At 33.6% G+C, this 27860-nt stretch overlaps 1 protein-coding gene and 2 pseudogenes across 1 annotated transcript; all 3 read right to left on the reverse strand.

Annotated features, from left to right (window-relative positions):
- Positions 1-255: 255 nt before the first annotated feature.
- LOC120183717 (snakin-2-like) lies at positions 256-916 on the reverse strand. Its single transcript, XM_039188365.1, has 3 exons — positions 776-916; positions 642-684; positions 256-560 (listed from the first exon to the last, which is right to left on the reverse strand). Exons 1-3 carry the CDS (start codon positions 851-853, stop codon positions 379-381), a joined length of 303 nt encoding a protein of 100 aa, XP_039044296.1. The 5' UTR covers positions 854-916; the 3' UTR covers positions 256-378.
- Positions 917-6632: 5716 nt separating this feature from the next.
- On the reverse strand, positions 6633-8438 carry LOC120183729 (annotated as a pseudogene).
- Positions 8439-18392: 9954 nt separating this feature from the next.
- Positions 18393-26553, reverse strand: LOC120183738 (annotated as a pseudogene).
- Positions 26554-27860: the final 1307 nt, after the last annotated feature.

Raw genomic sequence — 27860 nt, forward strand, 5'->3', positions numbered from 1 at the left:
TCTTTTTCCAAGGCTGATCATTTGCCCTACCAAACTAATTTTAAGTTAAAAAACACAGTTTCAAGAATAAGAAAAAAAGAGAGGTTAAAACACACGTACATGCATTAAAAAAAATAAAATACTACCCACGTAAATGGAAGCAAACACAATTAAAAACTTCATTATTATTCATTAAAATATAACATATTAAAAATTTAAAATTCAAGGTAACAAGTCATTAATCATATAATATCTGAAAATGAAAGAAAGAAACGATTAACTAAATGAGTTGTGCTTTACGCATGTCACACTTTTAATTTATTTATTCTTACACCATGCAATTCGTCTATTTCACCACAAAGCTCAAAGGAGAAGATTCGTTCCAAGTGGATTAAAAACTCAAGGGCACTTGCGTCTGCCACCGTGGGTGGTCAAGCTAGCATAGCAAGGGCACATTTCTTGGTTCCCGGCGGTTCCCGGAGGAACACAGTTGCAGCGTGCGCAGCATGTCCCGCAAGCCCTATTGCATAGGTGTGGCCTTGACGATAACCGGCACCTCGCCGCACAAGCCCCGCCGCAGTCTGGAAAAACCAAACACAATTGGATATATATATCAATAAAGTCGAATTTTCTCGATACCAACGAGGATCGATCATATTTACCGATTTTCGTTGGGGGAGCAGTTCCCTTGTTGGCACTTGTCACCTGTGTTTAAGATCAACATGCAGCTTAAATTAAGGTTACTACTCACTAGCAATCATTCAAAAAAAAAAAAAAAGAAGTGGTCAAGCTTTACCAGTTGATCAGCATGGACAAGTTGGATAAGGAGAAGAGAAACGAGAAGTGAGGCAATCGGAGCATTGGAGATAGCCATGACCGAAACAAAAAATAGACTTGTGTTTGGTTTCCCGTGTCTATACCTTAGTGTTATGTGTGGAAAACAAGAGAATAATTTCTCGTATTTATAGCCGAGGATATTGTTACCGGAGAGAGCAAAGGAGTAACATTAGTAGTGGAAAGGGGGTTAGCTGTGCATGGAAAAAAGAAATGTGAAACGGTGGATTGTCGGGGAATATCTGGTGTAGGAAAAGCCCCACTGGAACCATCTGGAGAAATTAAAGTCGAGCAAAATTTCTCATTATTATCTTACCAGCTCTGCCAAGGAAGTGGAACTATCCATGATTCATTGGCAAATCAATTACGTCCCATCTTTGAATTATTCGTGACTGAGACACGAGTGTCTTTTCAAAGCGGAAAAAGAAAACAAAATCATCAAAATACACAAATATTTAATCAGTTTGCAACTTTTTTAACTAATTTCCTTCACAGTAACCTAATAGTCTATCCATTTACTGAAATATATACATATATATCAAATATTAGAGGCGTGGGAATGTAAAGCAAACTTGTTTTACAACTTAATATATAGGAATAATTCAATAACCTCCATCGCCAGCTAATAGTAAGCCGGTGGAAGCAAAATCAATGGCATCCATGACAAATCATTGGCTACTTTTTTTTTTTTAGATTTTCTTTCTTTCTTTATTTTTAAAGTAGGGCTATGGTATATTCATTAGCAAAATAAAACAACATCAACAATGTCTTTCCATGTACATGTTGGATAAATATATTTATGATTATCATAAACAAAATATAACAGTGAGTGATTAGTGATAACCTAAAGAGTAAAAACGTGAATGGTTGAGGCAACGACATACAGAGACAAAGCACTCCGACATCCCTAAACATCAAACATAAAGGAGGAAAACTTGATGAATATCTAAAGCATACAAATGAAATCCAATCCTTCTTTAATTGCAGTCCTATCTGACATAGATATCTGACAACCAACGGAATGACATATACACACGAACGAAGAAACCATGCATCTGGAAAGCAAGCAACCAAGAAATTTTGTAAAACTACAGACCAAGAAGAAGACCAATGGAAGAAACTTGTGCCAAGAACCCAAAAGTACCAGCAACCATGACACCCTTTATCAGAGAAAGGGCCAAGAGAATGCATTATTATAAATATCTAAAATATAAATGAAAATTAATAAAATCAAACTATAACCAACGAAAAATAAATAAAATAAGAGTAGAAACGATAGGGAAGTGGCTGGAGAATGCCACTACCACTGCCCTTAGATTTTCTTTATTTAAATAAAAAGATATTATATTTTCAAGACATTTGTTAAAGTTTGAATTCACATAAAATAAAATAATATAAACAACATTGATCATTCGGTCAATTAATACATCTTTCCTTTTCTTAGATTAATTAAGCATGTTGATGCTTTTCTCAATGGCATGCATCTCTGAAAAATTAGTAGCGCACATTATTAGGACAACCCTAAACCTAAAATATAGATCATAAAATGAATATGTATATCACATTTATTTTAAAAAAAAAAGAATTGAAAAAATGTCAATAGACATTTTAACTTTGTGAAGACAAATGATGTATGGTAATTCGTATGACTAATCAGAGCATATAGTAAAAAAGATATAGATAAACTGGAAGTTCTGTCAAAAAAGATAAAATGTCAAAATAATTTCTTAAATTAACATGATTGTGACCTAAGTGAGAAATTATTTGTATATAATGATGAGTGTATTTAATAATTAGATAAACATTGGTATAACTTCTGTGAACTAATTATACTTATATTCCAAGGACATCACATGCAAACTAATAATATAACTTTAGTATCTTTTGTTATTGTATAACTTTAGAATAAGATATTAAAAGAATAAGGATGATAATTTTAATTAAGTTTTGACCATTTTTTTTATAGAGTTTTGTTAAATCTAAAGAAGATGGTGAATTTTAGGCATAAGTTGTAAAACATTGAATCCGGTAAACGTCGGTTTCATGTGTGTACATATTTCCATTCCGGCTGTGTAATTACATCGACGGGTGCAGCCAAAACGAAAAGGAGTGAAATTACTGCATTTGGAGGCATTGATAATTGTGGAAACCCATTAGTTTAAATGCCTAATTGGAAAGTTAAGTGTCATCTAACAAGGAAAATGCTGAGCCTAATCAATTGGACAGCTGTATGAGAGTTGTAGCGATTGATACTTATCCATGGGATTTGGAAGCGTTGGATTGAATTCCGTGTCCCTTTTTGGGGCTACCAGAGCTGGCCTCAACTCCATGCTTGGTATTATTTTTAAGGGTTTAGCGCTTTGTTTAACTACTCACTAACCACCTAATGATTTCGATTCCCCACTACCTAATTTATCAAACAAAACTAAAAGCAAAGCCTCATTCATGCTAAACAGAAAAAGAAAGGCCCCCCAATTCCTTTTATTTTTCTCATTCAATCTTAATAATTTCTGTACACGGATTTTTTAAATTATCTACCAAGTATTCAATTTTTTTAAAAGTTAAAATATTTTAATTCAAACTTCCTAAGAAAATAAAATCAAAATATGTAAATCCAATTATTGTAGTAAGAGGAAGGTCAACTGTTGTGAAGTTTATCCAGCCAGATCATGTTAAGTAAACTGGATAGAGAAAGTAATTTACAAACGGCAGGGAAAGGGACCGAGGGTAGGGGGTTCGGAGTTGGTGAGAAGAGCGAGGCAAGGTTGCCCTTGGACTCACGCACGAGTGAAATCATTGGCGGGTTCAGCTGTAGTGATGGATGTACGCTTTGTCTAGGGTAGGTACGTGTTTACTTTGAAATCTAAATTTTTTTATATTAGTAGTTCGTTTTATTAATGGTGTCTACCCTGAAAATTTATTTGTGTCTATTTTATATAAAAAATCTATATTGTCGATATACAAGTACCAATTCTAAAAATAAATTTTTAGATCCACCACTAATTCAGCTCACGTTGAGACAAAAATAAGGTTTTAAGCGACAACGAGTGTTGACACAAGTGGTTGAGATTCAAGAATTTGAGCTTGTAAGACCAAGTTCGAATCTCATCAGCGTCACTCTTGGTAGGCAATCTGTAAAATCTTATGTAAATCTCAATTGAGTCTTAGGTATGCCCTGACCCTGGACTAGGGAGCCACCCTTACCTAAATTTTTGTGTAAAAAAAAACAAGGTTTTAAGCGAAGAATATGCGACCGCTGGGCAATCATCAACACTAATGCGTCACAGCTTCCTGGAGATGATCAATTCCACGCCTCATTAACATTTCAAAGTGAAGTCCCAAACTAAACCATACCTCCAAAAATTAGATTCTTATAATAAATCATTTCGTTTATGTTTATCTACTTATATTAAATATATTATTATAAATAAAAATATTTATTTATTAATTTTATTCATAAATATTAAATAATATATACAATTTTAAATGAATAAACATTAAATAAATTTTATAACACATAAAAATTTGCGCCTAAACCTTTGGAAAATATTGTCAACGGAAAAAGAAAAACAAGACAATGCAGTTTGATGAGGCTGAAAATGGGGCCAAAATAACATATTTTCGACAATATTTATCGATCCATCACTGATTCATATTACTTCACAATAAAGCATGCGCTACCAAACACACTTTATAAAAACATCTCATTCAGTATGAGGTGTGTTTTGTAAGAAGGCTTTATGTTGATATGACAAAGACGCTTTTTACAGAATACGCCTTTGTTGGGTTTAAATATTCAAAATTTATATTAAATATAGTATTAAATATTCAAAATTTAATTTGATTATAGAATAAAAATTTAATTCAAATATAACACATTAAATATCTAAACTTGAATTCAAATATAACTTAAAATATCTTAAATTAAAATAAAAAATAAAAAGATACAGCGATGAGATTGTTAATCACACACCTCTATATTTGTTATTCCATGGAAGTATTTTTTTCGACTTCGCCCAACAAGATTAAGTTGATGTTGATGAAGAGGATGAGAATGAAGATGATGAGCAACCTATACGAAGAAACATCGCCCGAAATAGACAATCATTGTCTTGTGAAACATATTTATGAAGAATGCGTTGTTAGTTTATATTATTTTATCTTTTTAAATTTTATATTAATTTAAGATATTTAAAGTTGTATTTGAATTAAATTTGAGATATTTAATGTTATATTCAAATTAAAATTTTATATTATAATCAAACTAAATTTTGGATATTTAATATTATATTTGACGCTATATTTAATGTAAAACTTGGATATTTAAACCTAACAAAAGCACGTTCTGCAGAAAGCGCCCTCCAAGTGGACTGCCACGTAAACATAAGGCACTTCCTACAGAATGTGCCTTTGCTGAGTGAGATGTCACATGCATAAAGTGTCTATAGAACACGCATTATTGTCACATAGTACGGATGTATGCTAGATCGATAAATATTGACGAAAGAATGTTATTTTCGTATTTAATTTTTTTAGTATGATTTTTGGATAATATTACCTGAAAATGGCAAGTAAATTCATCCACGTGACTGGCCTTTTAGCGTTTTCTACTGGCAGTGTGAAAGTTTGTTCTAGTCTTCACAACTTATATACTTTTAGATTCAATTGTTCGAATCTAAATCCTCTAAAGAATAGAGCAGACACATTTGATCGGTTGATCAAGTTGCTCACCTCATTCCCTTATATTCCCTTAGGTCATGGGTTTAAGACCCCTAAGAGAAATCTTCTTCCTCCCCTAGAATCCTCCTTCCCCTCCTCTCTAGGTAAGATTAGGATTAGATTTAAAATTTGTCAAAAAAATCCTCTGAGGAGTATAAATGTATAATGTTTTTTTTTATCATTTAGACCACTTAATGAGTAAAATAATTTAAAAGTTGAATATACCTTAACAGAGTAAAACTTTTCTTTTAATAGTATGAAATCGAAATCCAGATTAATTATTGTAAACACACACTTTCCAAATATAATTATTCAAATTCAATATCTCTAGAAAGAACAACATTCATTTTATCATTAAACCTACTCAATAAATTCAATATAATAAATTTGTTTTATCTAATTCCTTTCCCCAAAATATATTTTTCTCAGTTAAATAAACTATAATTTTACAATTTTTAAAAGATCAAAAGCTAATGTTACCCAACTGTCTACTCCCTCACCTTGCTGGGCCTTCAATGAATGTTATACATCAAAGCTTATTTGAAAGGCAAAAGGATACTACATGATCATAATGGTTTTAAGTTTTTATACTACCAAATTATCACTTTTGTGATTTACTGTTTTAACAACTTTTCCCCTTAAAATAAAGCTAAAGACAGAAAACAAATACCAAATTAGCAGGGGTCAAATATATCATTTAAGAAAATGTGAGAATTTTAATTTACGAATATTTTTATAATATGTAATTATTACTAGATTAAACATGTTTTTACAAAGCACGAAATTTTTTTATAATTCCATTGATATCAAAATTTTCATTGATCTCAATTTTTCGAGATTTTTTCAGTAGACTCGGTTTGAAATTTAAACCTACAATTGATTGAAATAAACTAAAAAAAACTAATCCCATAACCAAACCCAACATGATAATACTAATGCTACATAGTTATTTTGATGAGATGCTGTAATAGACTTTATGTATGTGAGTGCATATAATTCATCATCAATTTTGTTGATTCCCTGCAGTTTATTGCTTTAGTTGCTGCAAAGGAATGAAGTACACAAACTATCCTGACATAATACACGATCAGGATCTTTTAGAGACACCAATGGCCTCATTTTTCTTGCTGCCCTTTTAAGTTTACACCACATCGGCGGGGAGTCGCACAACAAGTTGTCCGCCCTGGATGCTGTAAGATCAGAGGAAAATAAACTTTTTAACCAATATAAATAGATTTATCATTTAAGGCATGTTGCAAAATTTATGTATAATACCCACCTTTTGACGTAGTAGTAGAAAAAATCTGCCAAAATGAATGTCTGGACAATCTCAGAAAGCAGGACAAAACAAGGCCATACTCCACGTCCCAACGCTATCAATAAGAGCCCTTTCGTGTCGAATAACTAGGCAAAGTTAGACCAAACACATTGATGTCAATATCTTAACCATAAACTATCAATGCCTGCAGAGCTCAATACCTGGATAACCCAACGCAAACACATAATGTGCGGTAAATGGTTCAATGATCTGAAAAAGGGGAAAACAGGAAGGCCACATATTCAAGGAAGTGTTGGTTTAAGATCGAACCAACCGATTAATACAAGTGATGAATGCTTGTCACTTGCCGCCTTACCTGAATGTTCTTCATTAGCCTTAGCTGAGGCCGGACTGAAATAGCTTCAAGGTAAACACAGAAAGCCCAGCAAATTCTGTTGAATAATATATGACTTGTTGCAGGATGAACAAATAAAGACAAAACAGCGCAGGGTATCACCTATAAGGAAACACCAAAAGCATATACGTGACACAAAGTTCAGAAGCTTCGCCAAATTTATGCCTAATTGAAATGAGGAGCCGTCATGAGCAATCAACAGACTCAAGAGGTAAAGCCCTTATTACTCATATATCGATGGAAGGAGAGGAATTGCAGGATTTTCAAGGACTTTGTTGCTCAAGCCACTGAAGATTAATTATTCCTAAGGCTGATAATGTGAACTTAGCTCTGTGTACTGCTCAATATGTATATATAGAACATACCAAAATTTATACATAAACTCTATATGAAGAAAATCCCTCTGAAACTGGAAGAGAATATACAATCCATAAGTTTGATACAAAGGCTTACCACATATTGAATCTTAAAATTGTCTTTGTCCTCCATGTAAGTTGACCTCAGTTTAAAACGGATCATATAAATAACCCAAAGGGTTGACACTAATGTTTTTGTATCAAGTATGGTATGTATGTCATATTCCATGACAAAACTGCAGTATAACCGAAAATAGAGCTGTTAGTTCCTGCGATATAAGGGAAAGTCCTGCAAAGAGATATAACATTAAGAGACTTCAATAGTAAGACAAATCACAGAGCCAGCAGTTGATATCAAATGAAATATGAACAGAATTAACATATTTCCCTTTAGAAATGAGGTAAAGGATAATTCATCTACATCCTTAATTACCAACCAAGAAAACATCCAAATTAGGAAAGTATAAACATAACAAATAGGATTAAGGCCAAGGGTTCCATTTCTTACAATATATGCAGACACAAAATACCAGTAATTATGCATGATGAAATTAAATATGCCAAAATAAAACCGCCCAAAGGAACACAAATCAAACAAATTGAATTTAAGGGGAAAAAGGAGAGAAAACAAATGGTGTACCAGCACAAGTTTTCTCTTTGGTAAGCTTGTAAATAAGGACACAAGTACCCAGGGCATGAACCACCTAGGCAGCAACAGAAAGGTTGTTGTGATCTTCTACGACCATTCTCAATAACAAGATAACCGCCATCCCCAACAGAAGGGATAAAAACACCTTCATATTCGGGGGCTGTCCTCGGAGCCATGAAGTGACGGAGAAGATCGGACTCTCGGTCTTCATTTTAGAGGTAGTTTCAGCGGGAAGAGTGGTTGTATTACGCCGTGAGTGGAGGAAGAGCTAAATCATGTCACAATATCCAACTCTGTATATCATAAAATTCAGTTAGTGTAGTGATAAGAGGGTGGTTGAGCAGCTATTGTAGTAGGTAGATTAGATTTGATAAGATTTTGTTACGCTCACTATTATTTTTCAGACATGTCAGCAGGCCAATTAAATAACACACATATCAGAAAATTGAAGGAGCATTTTTCGCGTGGCCTGCATAATTTTAATCCGGGGAATAGGTTGATCAAGATTATTGTTTTTATATAATATTTGGCATAATGAAAAGAAGAAGCCAACCTTTCACTTTTTTAATTTGAATGATTAATTGATAGTCAACAGTTTCAGGTGTGGTACAATAGTGTTAAGAGTGTGAAAAAAATATATATATTGAGATTTATTATTATTATTATTGTGTCATTTTCATTCTGAATTTATAATCTTATCTCGACTTTAAATAAAATTATTAAAATTCACTGTATAATGATCAAACATAATATTAATAATTGTTCCTCGAACTATAATTGTTTATTATATAAATTTTAATAAATAAGTCTTTGAGTGCAATAAAATATAGGGTAAAGTACACGAATGGTTCCTCAATTATAGAGTGATACTTTGTTGTGTCTCTCGACTATTAAAGGTTATAAGATGGTCCATCGACTATAGGATATTGCTTTGTTAAGTCATCCAACTATTAAAAGTTATAAAATTTGACATTCGTTAAAAATTTAATTTTAACATTATTAAAACATTATTAAAATGACCAATTTTGTAATTTTTAATAGTCGGAGGACTCAACAAAGCAGCATCCCACAGTCGAGGGATCATTTTATAATTTTTAATAGTTGATAGACTCAACAAAATAATTTTCTATAGTCGGAGAATCATTTATATACTTTATCATAAAATAAAAGTTTTTTTTTTTGGGTTTTAAACTTGGTTTTGGGATGTTGCATTGTAGGGGATATCTAAGGAAAAGCACCCTAATATAAGGCTAAAAACCTGCACGCTAATATACTGTAACTTCAATAAGAAAGTGACATTTAAAACAAACATTTGTTATAAAAACGTAAAATTGAAAGAATATTAAAATATAATTTATATTTTTTAATTATCTTAACAGAAGCTTAATTTTAATTATACTTTTAATATTTTATAACTATTAAAATAGCAATGTTTTGAATAAATAAATAATGCTAAAAAATGAGTTCAAACATTTAAAATAAAATTATAAATCAACAGTGAAAAAAAGTATAACAGTAAAAAAGAAACTTACAAGTGAAGTTTTTTTTCTTCAATTGTATGGGTAATATTATCATGTTATGTCAATAAAAGTACCGACTTTTAGTTAATTGTTAGTTGATTATCCAAAAATAACTTATTTTAAAAACAAAACTTTAATATTTAAATTATCAGACAAAGAATTTTAAAAGCATAATTGAAAATTTGACAAACATTAATGATGTTTTACCTCAAAGTATTTTAGCATTATTGTGTTTTATAAGTTTATTTTAGTTATGTTGTTCAGAAGTGCGGACCCATAAATAATTTTGAGAGTGAACATAAATATAAATAAAATTTTAGGTGGACACAATTGATAAAATAAATAACTAATCGAAGGAGAAACTTAGAAAGAAAAAGGGATGACGAAATACCCAATTTTACAACTCCAAAATTATTCACTTATGCATTTAAAGTTACCACAAAGACAGCCTCCTCTCCAAAGACGTTATATTTGTACTTGATACTTCTCATGTTATATATTGCTTCTATGTGTATATTAATTCTATACTTCTCCGATTACTACATTGTGTACTAAAAATATTAATGAATTGGCGTTTGTGGTTGTCATTATCAGTGTGGGCATCTATTTAATGTGTGGTGGATGCTAATATTATTCTGATAAAGAAGGTATAGGGCATAAATTCTAGGTGAATGCACTTTCATGGCTGATAAATGAGGGGTATATTTTTGTGTATAATAATTAATTCCATACTTTAATTCTTTTTACCAACTAGTAGGACAACCATGTAAATGAAAAGGGATTAACAAGGAGATTTACAAGGATTGTTGGTCTTCTCATATCATCCATGCCATGTGGATGCTTTAGCTCTAACAACAAGGACGGGAAGCCATAATCAGCAACTCACAGAATTTGAAAACTAGAAATCAGACCTCCAAATATTGGGAGAACACATGGAATGAAAGTAGGACTGGTGAGAGAGCATGTGCAAGAGCAGTGCCAGCAGCAGAATCATGCCCCAAGGCAAGTCCCGCGTTCTACGTAATTCCCTCTTGGTCCTGGCATAAGGAATCACGAACCTTTCACACTTACTCGCGAACTGGGCAGCGAATATCAACATAACGGGGAGGAACAATAGGAACAGCTTCAGGTTAAGCACCGTATGGTGGACCTCTTTCTTGAATTTAATGTAAGAAGAAAGCAAGAGAAGCAGACATATGATGCCGAATATGGAGAGGAGAGGTAAAGGAGGTGCAGAAACGGAGGTTATTGTTTGTTCTGTTCATCCTTGTTTTCCACCGCGACAACTTTCCTTGAAGAACCAACCCATCACTCTTGCTTCTCCCTTCGTTTTTGCCCTTCTACACTTGTTTACGTCTGGTATATATAAAAGAAAGATCAAAGGTAGAAAGTGAGCTTCTTTTTCTTTGGCATCAATTCTTGGGTTTTAGATTCTTCCACTTCCAACTGACCTTTCTTTTCTACTCATTCCCACTGTGATTGATACCGCATATATATACACGATCATAGATCGAGCTGGGTTGAGTTTGCGGTAAATATGATCCGACTCAATAAGAATACATCATTCATCAAAACTCAATTCAATTCAAATTTAAGATATTTTACCTGATTCAAAATTCGATTTGCATTTTTGATATAAAATTCGATCCAATTCAACTTTACATAAATATATTTAATTCTTAATTTTATTTAATAAAATAAAATTTCAATTAAAAAAATAATATATAGAAGAATATTATTACATTTATCTTATCTATCGATATGTAATATGAACATATTGCGGAAGACGGCTATCGAATAGAGCAAAATCGCAACTGATAATTTGAGAAAATAAAAATGAAGATAAAAAGAGACACAAAATTTACGTGGAAAACCCCTAAATAAAATAGGGTAAAAACCACGGGCAACGGTAGAAGAATTTCACTATGAGAAAATAGGAATTACAACCTCTCTCGATCTACCAAGGAGAAAACAATTATAATTCTCTCTCGATAAAAAGGAGAAAACAACTCTCAAGAAACTCTCTAAATTCTCTCTAGTATTGGAAGAAAGCTAGAATGCTTTGGGATGATTTTGAAGCTAAATGAGCTAGGGTATTTATAGTTGAAACTTAAGGATTAATCTTATAAATACCCTAAAGTTTAGTGACTAAAGTTTATAATTTACCCATTTAATTTTCAAACATTATTGCACCTAATTTTGACATTGTTGCACCTAATTTTGACATTGCAATATTAGGTGCCTAAGTTGAACCAATTTTCCAAGCTTTGACATTTCAACAATCTCCCACTTAAAGATTTGATTGGAACAATCATATCTTCACACCATTCTTTCTACCTTGTACCATCATGTTGCTTATGTCTCTGACAGGCCACAAGAGGATCGACACCAGGTAAATTTATCAGTATTGATTGCCTTCGTCATGAAATCTGCTATGTTGTCTTTGGTATGGATCTTCTGTATATCTACCATTCCTTCTTCCACCTTTTCACGAATGAAATGGTACTGAACTCGTATGTGCTTAGTCCTTGAATGAAATGCTGGATTCCTTGCTAGATGCAAGGCGCTTTGACTGTCACAAAACAGAGAGACATACTCTTGATTGTGCCCAAGCTCCTCCAATAGCATCTTCAACCAAATTGCTTCTTTACTGGCTTGTGTAGCTGCTACATATTCTGCCTCTGTTGTGGACGTAGCCACAACTGACTGCAATTTTGAAACCCAGCTTACAGCTCCACCAGCAACTTTGAACACATATCCTGTAGTAGATTTGCTTTTATCCAAATCCTCTGCATAGTCAGAATCTACATACCCATTGATTAGTAAGTTTGATCCTCCGTAACATAATGCAACATTTGAGGTCCCTTTGATGTATCTTAGGATCCTCTTTACAATATTCCAATGCTCTTTGCCTGGATTCGCCATGTACCGACTAACCACTTACACTGCTTGTGCAATGTCTGGTCTTGTGCATATCATAGCGAACATTAAACTTCCCACTGCTGATGCATACGGTACTCGAGACATCTCCATCCTCTCTTCTTCACTGCTAGGACTCATACTGGAGGATAATTTAAAGTTAATAGGAAGAGGGGTAGAAATTGGCTTACAATCTTGCATGCTAAATCGTGATAAGATTTTATTCAAGTAATTCTTTTGTGAAAGCCAAATCTTCCTATTACTTCTATCTCGGTGAATTTGCATCCCTAGAATCTTGTTTGCTGATCCCAAGTCCTTCATTTCAAATTCCCTAGCCAGTTGTGCCTTCAATTCTTCAATATGATCTTTGTTGGGTCCTGCAACCAACATGTCATCCACATACAACATAAATATAACAAAAATCGTTATCACCAGACCTCTTGAAATAAGCACAAGGGTCTGCATTAAGTCTGTTGTATCCAAGGCACATAATGAAAGAATCAAATCTCTTGTACCAACACCTCGGCGCCTACTTTAGACCGTAAAGAGATTTGTTCAACCTGCAAACCAAGTTCTTCTTTTCTTTTTCTTCAAAACCTTCAGGCTGGAGCATATAAATTTCTTCTTCAAGATTTCCATGAAGAAAAGCTGTTTTAACATCTAGCTGCTCTAGATGTAAGTCCAATGTAGCACACATTGCCAAAACTACTCGAATTGTTGTTAGTCGAACCACAGGAGAAAATATTTCATTGAAATCAATACCTTTTTTTTGAGCATATCCTTTGACCACTAGTCTTGCACGATACCTCTCAACTTGATCGTCACCATTTCGCTTGATTTTGAAGACCCATTTGTTACCAATTGGCTTCCTTCCTTGTGGTAGTGACACAAGGTCCCATATATTATTATTTTTATGAAGGGCTTCGATTTCTTCTTGCATCGCCATCATCCACAGTGAAGCATCTGAGCTGTTTATTGCCTCCTGGTATGTTGATGGCTCACCGTCCTCTGTTAAAAGGCAGTATGCAATATTACCTTCTATAACATAATCTGAGTGCCAATTGGGATGTCTTCTCACACGATCTGATTGACGAGTTGTTGGAGCTTCAGAACTCTCTGGTTCTTGTTCATCATGTGCTGGTTCTACTTCAGAAGAATCTCCTTCTTCAAACTCTTTTTCTGCATGTATCTGAGTAGTCTCTGACTTTTCAGCGCTATCATCGTCTTCTTTTCTTTGTAGTTTATCTTCTACAAAGATAACATCCCTGCTAATGATCACTTTGCGGGCAGTGGGATCCCACAAGCGATACCCCTTTACTCCATCAGCATACCCCAAGAATTTGCATTTCCTGGATTTTGGATCCAGCTTTGAAATTTCTTGGGCGTTGTACATCATGTACACAATACTTCCAAATACATGGAGGTTTGAATAATTAGCTGGTTTACCAGTCCACATCTCCATTGGTGTCTTCAGCTCTATTGCAGTTGATGGAGCTCGATTCACCAAATAACATGCGGTATTGACTGCTTCTGCCCAGAATGATTTTTCTAGGCATGCATCCCTCAACATTGCTCTTGTTCTTTCTAACAAGGTTCTGTTCATCCGCTCTGCCACTCCATTTTGTTGAGGAGTGTTCGCCACTGTGAACTGCCTTTTGATGCCTTCTTTCCTACAAAAGTCATCAAATTCTTCGCTTGTGTATTCTCCTCCATTATCTGTTCTGAAACACTTGATCTTATTTCCAGAATCAAGTTCCACCAGCGCTTTGAAGATTTTAAAAGTTGAAAACACATCTGACTTCTTCTTAATAGGATACACCCAACATCTCCTAGAGTAGTCATCAATAAATGAGACAAAGTATTTTGCTCCACCTAGGGATGTAGCTGGTGCTTTCCATACGTCAGAATGAACCAATTCTAGAACATTTTTGCCTTTAGAATTTGACGTGTTGAATTTCAGCCGGTGCTACTTACTTGTTATGCAATGCTCATACAAAGGAAGTGATACCTTTATTAAGCCTGGAAGTAGCTTTTGCTCCACAAGGACTTTCATTCCTTGTTCTGACATGTGTCCAAGTTTCTGATGCCATAGCATTGTCGAATCTGAACTACATGAGACAACAGAGGCTTCTGCTTCTAGCAAAGTCTCTCCCTTCAGCATGTACAAGTTTGCTGCTATCTTTTCGCCTTTTAGCACCACAAGCGCTCCACGGAACACCTTCATGATTCCTTTTCGTGTTTCAATCTTGCTAGCATTATTATCCAATAATCCGTAGGATAATAAATTTGTCTTCAGACCTTTCACGTGCCGCACATCTCGAACAACTTTAATTGTTCCATCATACATCTTCAATTTGATGGTTCCCACGCCAACGATCTCTAAGGCATGATCATTGCAACTATACACAGATCCTCCTGAGACAGGTTCATAATGATGAAACCATTCTCTTCTTGAGGTCATGTGATATGTTGCTCACGAATCAATGAGCCATATATCTGCAAATCGTTTTCTTCCTTCCACGGTGGTTGACGCTTCACAGCATAGAGCATCTCCATCATCTGAAGTGTTTACGGTATTGCCTTGTGGATTGGAGTTTTTATTTAGACTCCAACAATCCTTATTCAAGTGACCCTTCTTTCCACAGTTGTAACACTTTAAATTCTTCTTGCTTCTCGACTTCGATCTACCATGTTTGTGACTGCTGCTTTGGCCACGTTCTGTTGATCTCCCTCTCATCGTTGTCATCGTTGTCAACGCTTCTACTTGTTGCAGATTTACTTGTCTGTCTTCCTTGTTCTTGCGCCAATTTTCTTCTTGTAGAACAGCAGCTGCAACGTCATCGAAGACTAGACTGGTGACATTACTGTTTGTCAAGTTGATGATGAGTTGATCATATGAATCCGATAGACTTTGAAGTAGAAGTTCAGCACGTTTTTGTTCTCCTATTTTACAGCTTAAGGATGTAAGCTGAGAAAATAAAGTGTTCAGTGTATTTAAGTGCTCCGTCACTGAAGTAGATTCTGGCATACGGAGAGTGTACAATTTTCTCTTAAGGAAAATTTTATTGTGCAACGATGTGGCCTCGTACAGTTTGGTGAGATGATCCCATATCTCCTTAGCTGTCTTCTTCTCCTCGATACTTGACAATACTTCATCTGCTAATGCTAGATGAAAGTTTGCCATAGCATTTCCGTCCATTTCGATCCATTTGTTGTCGTCTGTGAAAACTACTGGCCTTTCGCTGATAGCTGCTAGACAACCGTCTTTCCTCAGGATGGCCTTCATCTTCAATTTCCACAATGAGAAATTTCTCCCATTAAACTTTTCAATATCAAATTTCGTTGCCATTGCTTCGTTTACGGATAGCTCCCACTATTTCACTATCGTGAATAGTTCTCTGGAACCTTCAAAGAATGGGTAATAACTTCTTACTTTCTTATGTTGGAGGATCCACCTTTTGGTGGCAACCACAAAGACAATAAGCATATATTACACACTCTAATCTAGCTCTGATACCAATTGTTGTGGAAGACGGCTATCGGATAGAGTAAAATCGCAACTGATAATTTGAGAAAATAAAAATGAAGATAAAAAGAGACACAAAATTTACGTGGAAAACTCCTAAATAGAATAGGGTAAAAACCACGGGCAGCGGTAGAAGAATTTCACTATGAGAAAAAAAGGAATTACAACCTCTCTCGATCTACCAAGGAGAAAACAATGATAATTCTCTCTCGATAAAAAAGAGAAAACAACTCTCAAGAAACTCTCTAAAATCTCTCTAGTATTGGAAGAAAGCTAGAATGCTTTGGGATGATTTTGAAGCTAAATGAGCTAGGTTATTTATAGTTGAAACTTAAGGACTAATCTTATAAATACCCTAAAGTTTAGTGACTAAAGTTTATAATTTACCCATTTAATTTTCAAACATTATTGCACCTAATTTTGACATTGTTGCACCTAATTTTGACATTGCAATATTAGGTGCCTAAGTTGAACCAATTTTCCAAGGTTTGACATTTCAACAGAACATGCAATATCCATTATCATAATGATTTAGCAACTATAGTAACCAAAGCATTAACAATTGTATGCACATACCTTATCTAGCTTGAACTTAGAACAATCACGGCATAACTTATAATTATAAAACATATACACTACAAAATAAATATATATCACTATTTCTGAGTTTAACAAAATGACATTTACTTTGCCTTAGAAGAGTAACTTGCAATTCCTAAACACGATTGAAGAATAACCGAACTTAATTTCCTAAAATGATAAAACAAAGAAAGTATAAGCTTATATAATTTAGTGGGACACTTAATATAATACAAATCAAATAAACATAACATACTAAGTTGTCCTTAACATGCTTGAACGGAAAATGATATATAATGAACATATCATAACATAAACTTTCATGGGGAAAACTTATGTCATATTAAATCATAATTTAGTCTGTTAGATTAGAAGTAGCTATGGATATGGGAATCTTCTACTCATCCCTAGATAACTGAGAATGATCTTCCTCCTCTTTTCCAATGATCAACAACTTCCCTTATCGTCGTCAAATAAAGATCATAATCCAAACCTTTACATAAATTCAAATGAACTCTATGATATACAAATTGTATACAAACTAAACTTATCATCCAACGGCAATACTTATCTTTAACTTATTCACATTACTAACATTTTCCTATTAATGAAAAATATTTTTTAGAAACACGAGAAAAGATAAAAAGATTTTTAGTAAAACATAAGTCACTTAAATACGAACATTTGTAGAATAAATACATTGTGAAAATAAGGAATTCTTCTCTTAACAAGTAGAAAATTCTACATGTTAAAATAGGAGTAAACACAAGAAAAACTTTTTCATCAAATGAAGTTCTACAATAGGTCAACAATTACAACTTAGAATGTTGGTATGTACTCTAGAAAGATTACCGAATAATTTCCATAGAAAATGAGTAATTTTTTATGCTAAAGTATGCCTAAAAACCAATCATAATTGTAAACTCATACTTGTTTCACCTCATTTATTAAATAAGGCATTGCTATTCTTATTCCAACTTCTTTTACTGTGTTTATAAATTAACTTTTTTTCTAATAGAATGTTTATAAATTAACTGAATCATAATAAAGTCCAAAGATAATATGATTATTCGTAAAAGTTTTCAGTGGAATATTATTGTGAGCATGAATAATAATAATTTATTAAGATTAATGTGTAATTTATTGTCAACAAAGTGTTTTCATTGATATAGAAATGTCAAAATCAATACACGAATTACAAACACTTTTATTTTAATGACTAAAGATAAAACTTGTTTCAACATTTATTTTAATAGATCTTAAAATTTTAGTTTACAAACCTATTACATAATTAAAAGACAAGTGTTGATGTAATTACTAAAAATAAAAACACAATTTTGTGCCACCATTTTAAGTTAAAAAAATAATTATTAGTATATAATTAAATGTTGAGAATGTGTCTAAGAAAAGCCAAATCAAATGTATGATTTTAAATTACTAGCGGATTCAAATCTCCTGAATTTTTAGCGGAGGCTACTAAGTAAAACTGATTATTTTTAATTTGTGTGTCCGAAACATAAACCTGGACGTGCAAAGTTAAACAAACACAGGTAGCCACACACCATTGTATAAGCAAGTAAATCTTGCAAATGGTATTCTCCAATTCCATTCAAGTTCACCACAAATTTCCTAAACATTTTAGGACTCGTAGTCCTCCTCCTCCTCCTCCTCTCGTACTCGCCGTCTTCCTCCACAGTAGCATCCTGGTATTGCTGATATTCTGCCACCAAGTCATTCATGTTGCTCTCTGCCTCTGTGAATTCTATCTCATCCATCCCCTCCCCGGTATTCCAATGAAAAAAGGCATTGCCACGGAACATCGCCGTGAATTGCTCACTTACCCTCCTAAACATCTCCTGGATCGATGTCAAGTTCCCCACAAAAGTAGATGACATCCTCAAGCCCCTTGGTGGGATCTCACAAACACTGGACTTCACATTATTGGGAATCCACTCCACGAAGTACGATGAATTATTGTCTGAACATTAATAATCTGTTCATCAACCTCTTTGGTGCTCATCTTGCCCCGGAACATAGTTGAGGCTGTCAGGTAACGACCATGGCAGGGGTCGGCAGCACACATCATGTTCTTCGCATCCCACATCTGCTGAGTCAGCTCTGGGACAGTGAGGGAAATGTAATTCTGGGAACCACGTGATGTGAGTGGCGCAAACCCGACCATAAAGAAGTGAAGAAGTGGGAACGGGATCAGGTTCACTGCCAAGTTTCGCAGGTCAGAATTTAGCTTCCCAGGGAACCTCAAGGAGCATGTTACACCACTCATAGTTGCAGATATCAGATGGTTCAAACTGAAAATCAAAAGAGTGGAATTAGTTCCAACTGAAAAGCAAACCGTATATAAAGATGAATATTTTATGATTTTTATCACCCACAGGTTGGGGTGGTAAGCTTTAGAGTCCGGAAGCAGATATCATAGAGTGCCTCATTGTCAAGAACCATGCATTCATCAGCATTCTCTACCAGCTGATGCGCATAGAGGGTGGCATTGTAAGGCTCCACAACTGTGTCAGAAACTTTAGGTGAAGGGAAAACAGAGAATGTCATCATCATCCTGTCTGGATATTCCTCTCTGATTTTTTATATCAGGAGAGTTCCCGTGCCAGAGCCTGTGCCTCCTCCAAGCGAATGGCATACCTGGAAGCCTGGTCAAGAGGTAATATAGACTAGTGAGCTTCATCAGTAAATTTAAAATGAGAAAGGCCATTGTTTAGCAGCCAAGAAAATTTCCTTGCTAAGTGCCAATGGTTCAACTCAAGACTTTTCAAACAAACCCTTCAAAATAAGAATTTAGTGGATAAAAGAGATTTTCACCCTTTACAATATACACAAGGTAGACACTCATTTTTGTTCGGATCTATAAAAATATTAATATTATTATCGTTATCATTATTATTTATTATTATTATTATTATTATTATGCTTATTATTATTATTATTAATTTACATGTTACATATTTTGCAGGCCCAACAATGAACCGAAGCCCAAACCAACTGGCCCAATCCAGCAACTCGATTACAACCCAGATTACATCAACCCATTAGAGCCAAATGGCCTGATTCAAGCCTGACCCGGATCCAGATCCGACCCGACCCCCTAAGGTTTCTAAAACCTAACCCTAGGGATATCATGCTTCTACCACCGCCTGTTCTCCATTGTCACCGCCGATTGTCCCACCTGCACCGAACAATGACCACCATCAACTCAACAGTCCTTACATGGTAAATCGGGTAGAGAGGAAAACCCAATAAAATATCAAAGGAAAGACAAATACTATCCCAAGGCAGATTAAGTTATGCCAGGGATATATCTATTCAATGGCAGCAATCACAGAAGGCATCAATAAAAAGGAGAGAAATATAAAAAAAAGAGCAGAGGGGGAAATAAAAAGGGAACCGAATCAAGAAAAAAAAACAGAAGAAAGTGACTCTCGGATTTGTAAGGGGTTTCCTATTTTTCCAAAAAAAACAATGTAACAACCAATTATCAGCAAATAAAAAAGTTTCTACCAATTTTTTTCCTGTTTTTTTTATCTAACATTCAAAATCAAACAAAAAAATATATACCAAAGCAAAATCGAAAAAGGAGAAGGTTGAAGAAAATACCTTTGGTTGGTGATGTTTAAATCGTTCGGGGTCTCTTTTCAACAATCCGAGTGGTGAAGGGAAGCACACGGAGGAGGGGAAGCACACGGAGGAGGGGAACCACATACTTGAAAACCGGGATGATCAGATGGCAGACGACGAAGATCGGAGCTCAGGAAGACCAAGAGGTTTTTGGCCCTTTTACGACAAACGGAGCTGAATCCATATGAAATTTGGTGGCAATCAGTCACCGGAGGCTGCGGTGGCCAGAGCGGCAACCGACGGGTGGTAAGCTACCGACGATCATCGATTTTCTAGAGAGAGAGGAGACCCTCTCTCTTAAATCAAATTTAAAATGAAAAAAATAAAAGAAAAATATGATGATATTTATAAAAAACTTTAGGGAGAAATTGCACTTAGGTCCCCCTAAGTCTAGCATATTTTTGCAAAACGGTCATCTGGAGGGACTATTTTTGTAGTTTACCCTTTTCTTATGCATGTTATATATATTTGATTTAATTTCTATTTAGTCCTTTTACTTTTAGTTTGTTTTTGCATGTTAGCCACTTGTAGGGATTGTTTTTGTGATTTTTTCATTTTTATGCCTGTTATATATTTTAAGGTTATTTTCATTTTAATCCCTATATGTTTAGCGTGTTTTTACATTTAGGTCACTAGATTTATTTTATTTGCAAGTTTTGATTTAAGCCTCCATGTTTTGTTTATATTATTATGGTCACTTGTTATATTATTTGTTTGTTTCGAAGTGTTCCTTTAATCTTTATTATTTTTATTTAGATAATTGATTTAGTGTGTTATGAAATTTTCCTTGATGTTTGAATTTGGCCATGACATTTGTAAATCTTTTATCTTAGTCTTTGTGTGGGCATTTGGTTTAATCATTGTTTGGTCCTTTATGTTTCTGTTTATTTCATTTCAGTCTTTTTATATTATTATGGATTATTTTCATTTCCAATACCTTATTTGTTTAATATTTGTGATTATGACTTTGGTTTGTTTGTAATTTTATTTGGATCCTTTATGTTTCTGTTAATTTTATTTTGGTCCCTTAAATTACCGAATGTGCCTATTTTTGTTATTTGTAAATTGATATGTAATATTTACTTGTTATGATTGATTCTTTTTACATATGTATATATTTTATATGTTTTGTAATTAAATGAATGTATATGTTTGGTTTTATTTTACTGTAAATATTTTATTTCGAATGTTTTTCAAGAACACCGATTTGTAGAATGAGCGTGGAAAGCTTCACTTGGTCGAAGTGATACGATTTTGATACAGCATTTTAACAAAATGTGAGCTTGAAATCTACTTTATTTTGTTAATTAATTATTTTCGTATTTTAAATCGAACAACACAATGCATATTTTTCTAAATAACAATATTTCATGCAAATGTCGATTCTCCATTTTACATTCGATTCGCATTTTTTAATATTAATGAGGAGGGGATATTTTTTTTTACTGATAAGAAATATTTGAGTTAGCTTTCCTAACGGAGGATTGCTAATTTGGAGATTTCTTTTCGAGTTAAAATATTTTCTCTAATTATTTAATTCGAAGCAAATTAATCAATATTCAATAAATGGATCATAGTTTAACTTTAAATTTGATTCACAATTGCCACTACTACGACAAAGTGTAAGCGACACAGTACTAATTTTGGGCGCAGTGGGGTGCTAATCCTTCCCAACGCGTAACCAACTTCTGAATCCGTTTTAATCGAATCTTTGTAAAAGCATACCAGTTTTTTTCTTAAAAACATTTTTTCTTAAAATTGTTTTTAAAAGATGATTTTAGGTATTCGACCTACCTAACCCAAAGGTCGATGGTGACTCCTTTCAATTTAATCCAAATCAATTCCAAAACTGCCAAATTTTCAAAATTAAAGTCATAACTGTTTTTTTTTAAATAATATTTAATTGTTTTATAAAAAATGGTTATAACACACAACACCATGAGTTAAACAAGACGCAATGGAATTTGAAACGTGAAAACTACTCCAAACAGTTAATGTAAAATAGCTTAACCTGTCAAACCTGATGGAAAAGTTGTAAGAAACCCACCAACAATCTATTGAGATGGATGAATTTAGCCATTATCGAACATTTTGACACAGAAAGGTATCAACATATCTATTTGGGGTTCCATTAAAGTGACTTGGTTCAATAATCTACCATTGTCATTATCTCTGAGATAATGCTTGTAACACCCTCAACCCGTACTCAACCCGTACCTAACCCGGATACGAATCCGATGTGTCACATTGACTTTTCAAATCGTTTATTTTTACAACATAGCTGAAAATTCAAATTCATATTCAAATAAACCGAATATTTTACATTAAATACAATCATATAGTTTTACAAAACCAATCAGAGCATAATCGACTCAAATCTTTTATTACATGCCAACTACATTCATTATAACAAAATACATATGTTACAAGTTCTTTTATGATCTGATCTTTGGAAAGGAGAAGCTGACCTGTCTTGCCTAACTTTGTTCCTCTTGCATCTTGGAACCTACATGTGAAACACTCGCACACTAAGTCATTGACTTAGTGAGACATATAAAACTTATAATAAAACATCTCATCACTAAATCATACTATTCGCATTTCATATAATCATATTAAAACTATAAAACACATTATGCAACAAAAGCATAAATATATACATATACATATAACCTCATTATCTTCAATATCATCCTTATTATTATTAACATCATTATCATAATCACTGTTTAAAACCATTAGACTATTGAATGCATATAATCTTGCAATTAACATTTGTAAAACATCATACAATACCTTTCACAAGCAAAGCACATAACATCACACAAGGTTTTTTTATGTTATCTCTTTTATTAGCCCATGGTACACTTCTGAGAACTAAAGATATGTGAGTGCATTGAGGTTGTGTACAAATATTGTCACCATAGCTCGTATAAATTGCAATGTGTGTCGTATAAAATGTCCCGAAGGACAACATAAAATTGTCCCGAAGGACCACATATATGTCCCGAATGACCGTGTAGAACCCTCGACTCTTGGCATACCAATTATACATTTAGCTCTCATATCATATAACATGGGCTTTACCATTTACATTATTAATTATGTCTTATTTCACATAATCAAGTAACGACATAGGTCATATCACAAGACTTATATCATATGTTCATATAGACACATAGATCATCGCATAGCTTATATCTTGTTCTTGTATAATTACATAGTTCAATGTTATTGCTTATTTCACTTTTTCATTTACTCACATAGTTCATTTATATCAATTCACATAGGTTACCACTCAGACAGGTATTCACATAGCTCAGAATCACATATTCATATAGCTCAGAATCACATATTCACATAGCTCATGTATATCAATGCACTTATCATATAAACATATGCATGTACTCATGTACTAATGTACACATAAGAATCATATCAAGCACATGCTTGTATTCATGGATTCATGTACTCTAATATGGGAAATAGACTTATCGCAAGTCTTATTTCCATAAAACATCATATACCTAATAATATGCAATCACCTTGGCCTCACTAGTCAACGCAATACACTTGTCTTTCTCTCGATTGACCTTATCTCGATAACTCGTCTGATATCTGCTTCCGTTCGATATCTAACGATACATATAATCGATATGAATGTCTTAATTCGAATCACTATTAATTAATCGTATATAACATAAGTTATACAAAGTACTTAATTCACAATTTCCATATAAGTAGTATCGGTACCCAGGGTACAATATCGATACTTCTACACTATGGTATCGATACTATACTTCAGTATCGATACTCAATTTCAATTATGAAATTTCATCTTCAAAATGGTACCGATACTTGCTCATTGGTATCAATACCCCTCGATATCGATACTACTTATTCGATATCGATACTCTTTAAATGATTCATCAAATTTTACCTTATTGTATCGATATTGTTCTTCCAGTATCGATACCCAAACCCAAATTTCATCCATTTTTTACTCTGAAGTATATGTACTGTTCATCCAGTATCAATACCCCTTGCCCATAACTTACTTATTTTAACCCGAAAATCAACCAAACTCAGAGAAATTCCCCATTTTACTCTTCATTAAAGCCTTTGAACTCAACTACACTTATTCAATTCAACTTAACTTAGCTCATTTTAACTCATCTTAACATACAATAACTCACCATAACATTTAAAACTAAGGATCTTACTAAACTTTCAACTTTGTTATAAATCTCTTATTCTATCTGATGACAAGTCAAATTTAACCTCAAACCTCACTTATTAACTCTTTCTCAACAATTCACTTAAAAACCTCTTATATTCAATCTCTCATAACTTATTCATCTTTGAGTTTTAAGCCACCTTAATCTTTCCTTAAGCTTTCCTAACACTCCAAGAATCAAAACCAACTTTAAAAAGAAAGGAATAATCAACTTGAAACCAACTTACCTTATTCATGGAGTCACGGGAAGAGAAGAAGAAGATAGCTCTCCAGAGTCTCCAGGTTTTTCTTTTTTCCCTTCTATCCCCTCTCCACGTGCTTATATATAACACAACCAATGAATTTTTAATTATTTCATTGTCTAATGACCATTATGCCCTTTCTACTTTCAAACTTTGCTATTTAATCTTACACAAAGATATTCCAATTAAGCCCCTGATTTTTTCAATTTTTCAAAATTGAGTACAAAGTTTCCAAAACTTACATTTTAGTCATTAACCCTATTTTTGGATGTTACAATGCTACTACTATTACAACAACAAACAAACCAAACGACTACAGTAATAGTAATTTTCAGATAGCTCTAGATCCAAAGGCATAGTTCTCTTTCTTTCGTTTTTATTATCAGGTTCATAGTTAATATTCTTCCCAAAAGAAAACGGATAAAGATATGTTATGCCAATTTTTGCAATTTAGCATGTCATTGCTATTATTCCAAGACAGAAACAATACGCACATGGTTGAACATCTATGCTCGTTAATTATGACCCTCCAATCTCCTTGGATATTTTACATTTTCTTTAAAATTCAGGTATTAAAAAGTGACAAAGCCATAAGAATAATAATGTAAAGACAACAATTATAAGGTCATGAGCTGGTATGAGACCCAAGGGTCCAGCAAATGCATTTAGAAAGTTTATCAAGTTCCCTAAGATCTACCTTTAGGTTAATTTTTGCAAATAAACAATAGAATAGTAAAAAAAAACTATTGGTGCAATGACGGAGAAAGCATCCAGCTGGTCAATGACAATCAAGATAAAAGACCCATGTACTCTTTTGCCTCCACATCGGACAAAAATAAGCTCCCTAATAACAGCTCAATCTCAATACTTATATTTTCACAGTGAATCATATAATTCAATATATTTATATTCATTACAGTTTTATGGATAGATAAGATAATTTTTCCTTGATATGGTCATCGCCGAAACTTAAGATTTTTTTTATAGAAAAAACAATTGTATATCGTTGTCATGAAACGAAAGTGATATCGCAACAGAGCTAGGTAAGAATTCGAAATCTCTGAGGTGAAGAAGAAACAAGCAGCGGAATTATGTTGGTATGGATCAGGTAAATGCTATTAAAATTTACAATCAGAATCACTTCTACAAAAATCGAATCAAATTTGGCCAAATCCGAAGGTGAAACATGAAAACGCGGAGGAATAGTATATATACCTTGCAAGCAATCACAATTCTCAGCCTCTTTACGAACAACATCAAGAACAAAATCGATCAACTCAGCACCTTCGGTATAATGACCTTTGGCCCAGTTATTACCGGCACCGGATTGTCCAAAGACAAAATTATCTGTACCGTAGGGACCGAATCAGATACTATCCATAGTACCGGGTTCAAGATCCACGAGGACGGCACGAGGAACGTACCTTCCTTTGGAAGCCTCATTTTAATACACATTGATCCGTTCCAGTTGGAGATCGGATGAGGATCCATCGGCGTTGTACCTTCCGGTAGGATCGACGCCGTGCTCGTAGCAGATCACTTCCCAAAACTTGGAACCGATTTGGTTACCGCATTGGCCTCCTTGAACATGAAGGATATATCTCATGTTTTTGGTTTGTCGGTTTACTGGGGGAGAGGAAATGGACGGAATTGGAGGGATTTGTGGGGGAGAAGAAATGGAGAGTAATGTAGTGCGGGATGGGTGATATTTTTGAAGGAGGATACTATTTGTATTGTCATTCACACGTGCGTGAGGTTGTTGGTTAGTTGGGTGAATTATGGGGTTATCATTTGATTACCTTCCCGTGAGATTGATGGATAATTACGATGCTGTTATTCTCTTATGGCTTAATATAAAAAAAACTCAAATTATAAATTTTTTAAATAGTGTCTAAATTTTTTTGTCAACCTAGGTGATTATCGATGTAAATGTTACCACTTTACGTACTCCGATCATAATGTATGTTAAAAACCTCCGTTAAGTGAAACGTATTACGTTTTGGTAATTTTAAGTTTTTATAAAATAAAAATCTTAAAAATATTATTATATTAAAAAATTCAAATCTTTAAAAAAATATCAAAACTTTAAAAACTTCACTAATCCCTCAACCTATAGCGGTCGTCGCTCTTTGCTGTCATCGTTACTGTCGACTAAACTTATCCTCGATCACGCCTTAGGCCGATGACTAGCCACCCAATATACAACCATCGAAGAACCCCAAGCGCAGTTTAAATCCACGAACGAGACAGAAAAAGGTGTGACAATTTGCAATCCTACGATAGTTGTGAGCAAAACTCGACTCGACTCGAAAAATCGATTTTTTTTCTATTTAGAGTTATTCGAGTCACTCGAATTATCAATTTGGTTTTCGTGTTCGAGTCGAGTTAAAATTTCAAATTTTCAAGTTACTTGAAAAAACAAAAATTTGACTGACTATTTTGACAGTTTTGCGATTTAGTCCCTAATTTCCTTATTCCTTCAATCCTTCCTTCATTTTAGGTATGGTTTTTACCAAATTTAAACCACGTGCCCCTAAACCATCATAGAATATATGTTCTTTCAATTCCTCTTTTTGATAACATAATTTTAATTTTTCAATTTAGTCCCTCAACTTTTCATGATTTCCTTATTTCTTCAATTCTTCCTTCATTTTAAGTCTATTTTTTTATCAAATTTGAACCACATGCTCCTATACAACTATAGAATACCTATGTAACTTCAATTTCTATTTTTTTAATAAAATATACTTTATTTTTATTTAGACAATTACCCTGCATTTTACTCAATTTGATCTTTTAACTGCAATTGTTTGCTAATTCTTTATTCTCATCAATTCCTTGACTTTTAATACTCTATTAATACCCTAAAATATATTCTTTAAAATCTAATATTGTAAATATATTTTATAATTTTAGTTTGAATTTGATATATTAAATAACATTATAATATTAAAAGAATATGAATAAATAAATACATATATC

Source organism: Hibiscus syriacus, unplaced genomic scaffold (genome assembly GCF_006381635.1).
Source record: "Hibiscus syriacus cultivar Baekdansim isolate YM2019G1 unplaced genomic scaffold, ASM638163v2 tig00003725_pilon, whole genome shotgun sequence".
In the NCBI taxonomy this organism is placed as follows: Eukaryota; Viridiplantae; Streptophyta; class Magnoliopsida; order Malvales; family Malvaceae; genus Hibiscus; species Hibiscus syriacus.

Excerpts from the sequence above, each read along its gene's own strand:
- LOC120183717 (XM_039188365.1), bottom strand. The coding sequence starts at position 853 with ATGGCTATCTCCAATGCTCCGATTGCCTCACTTCTCGTTTCTCTTCTC. Across the intron at positions 685-775 it reads TTGTCCATGCTGATCAACTG|GTGACAAGTGCCAACAAGGG; the intron begins GTAAAGCTTGAC and ends TCTTAAACACAG. Across the intron at positions 561-641 it reads TGCTCCCCCAACGAAAATCG|ACTGCGGCGGGGCTTGTGCG; the intron begins GTAAATATGATC and ends TGGTTTTTCCAG.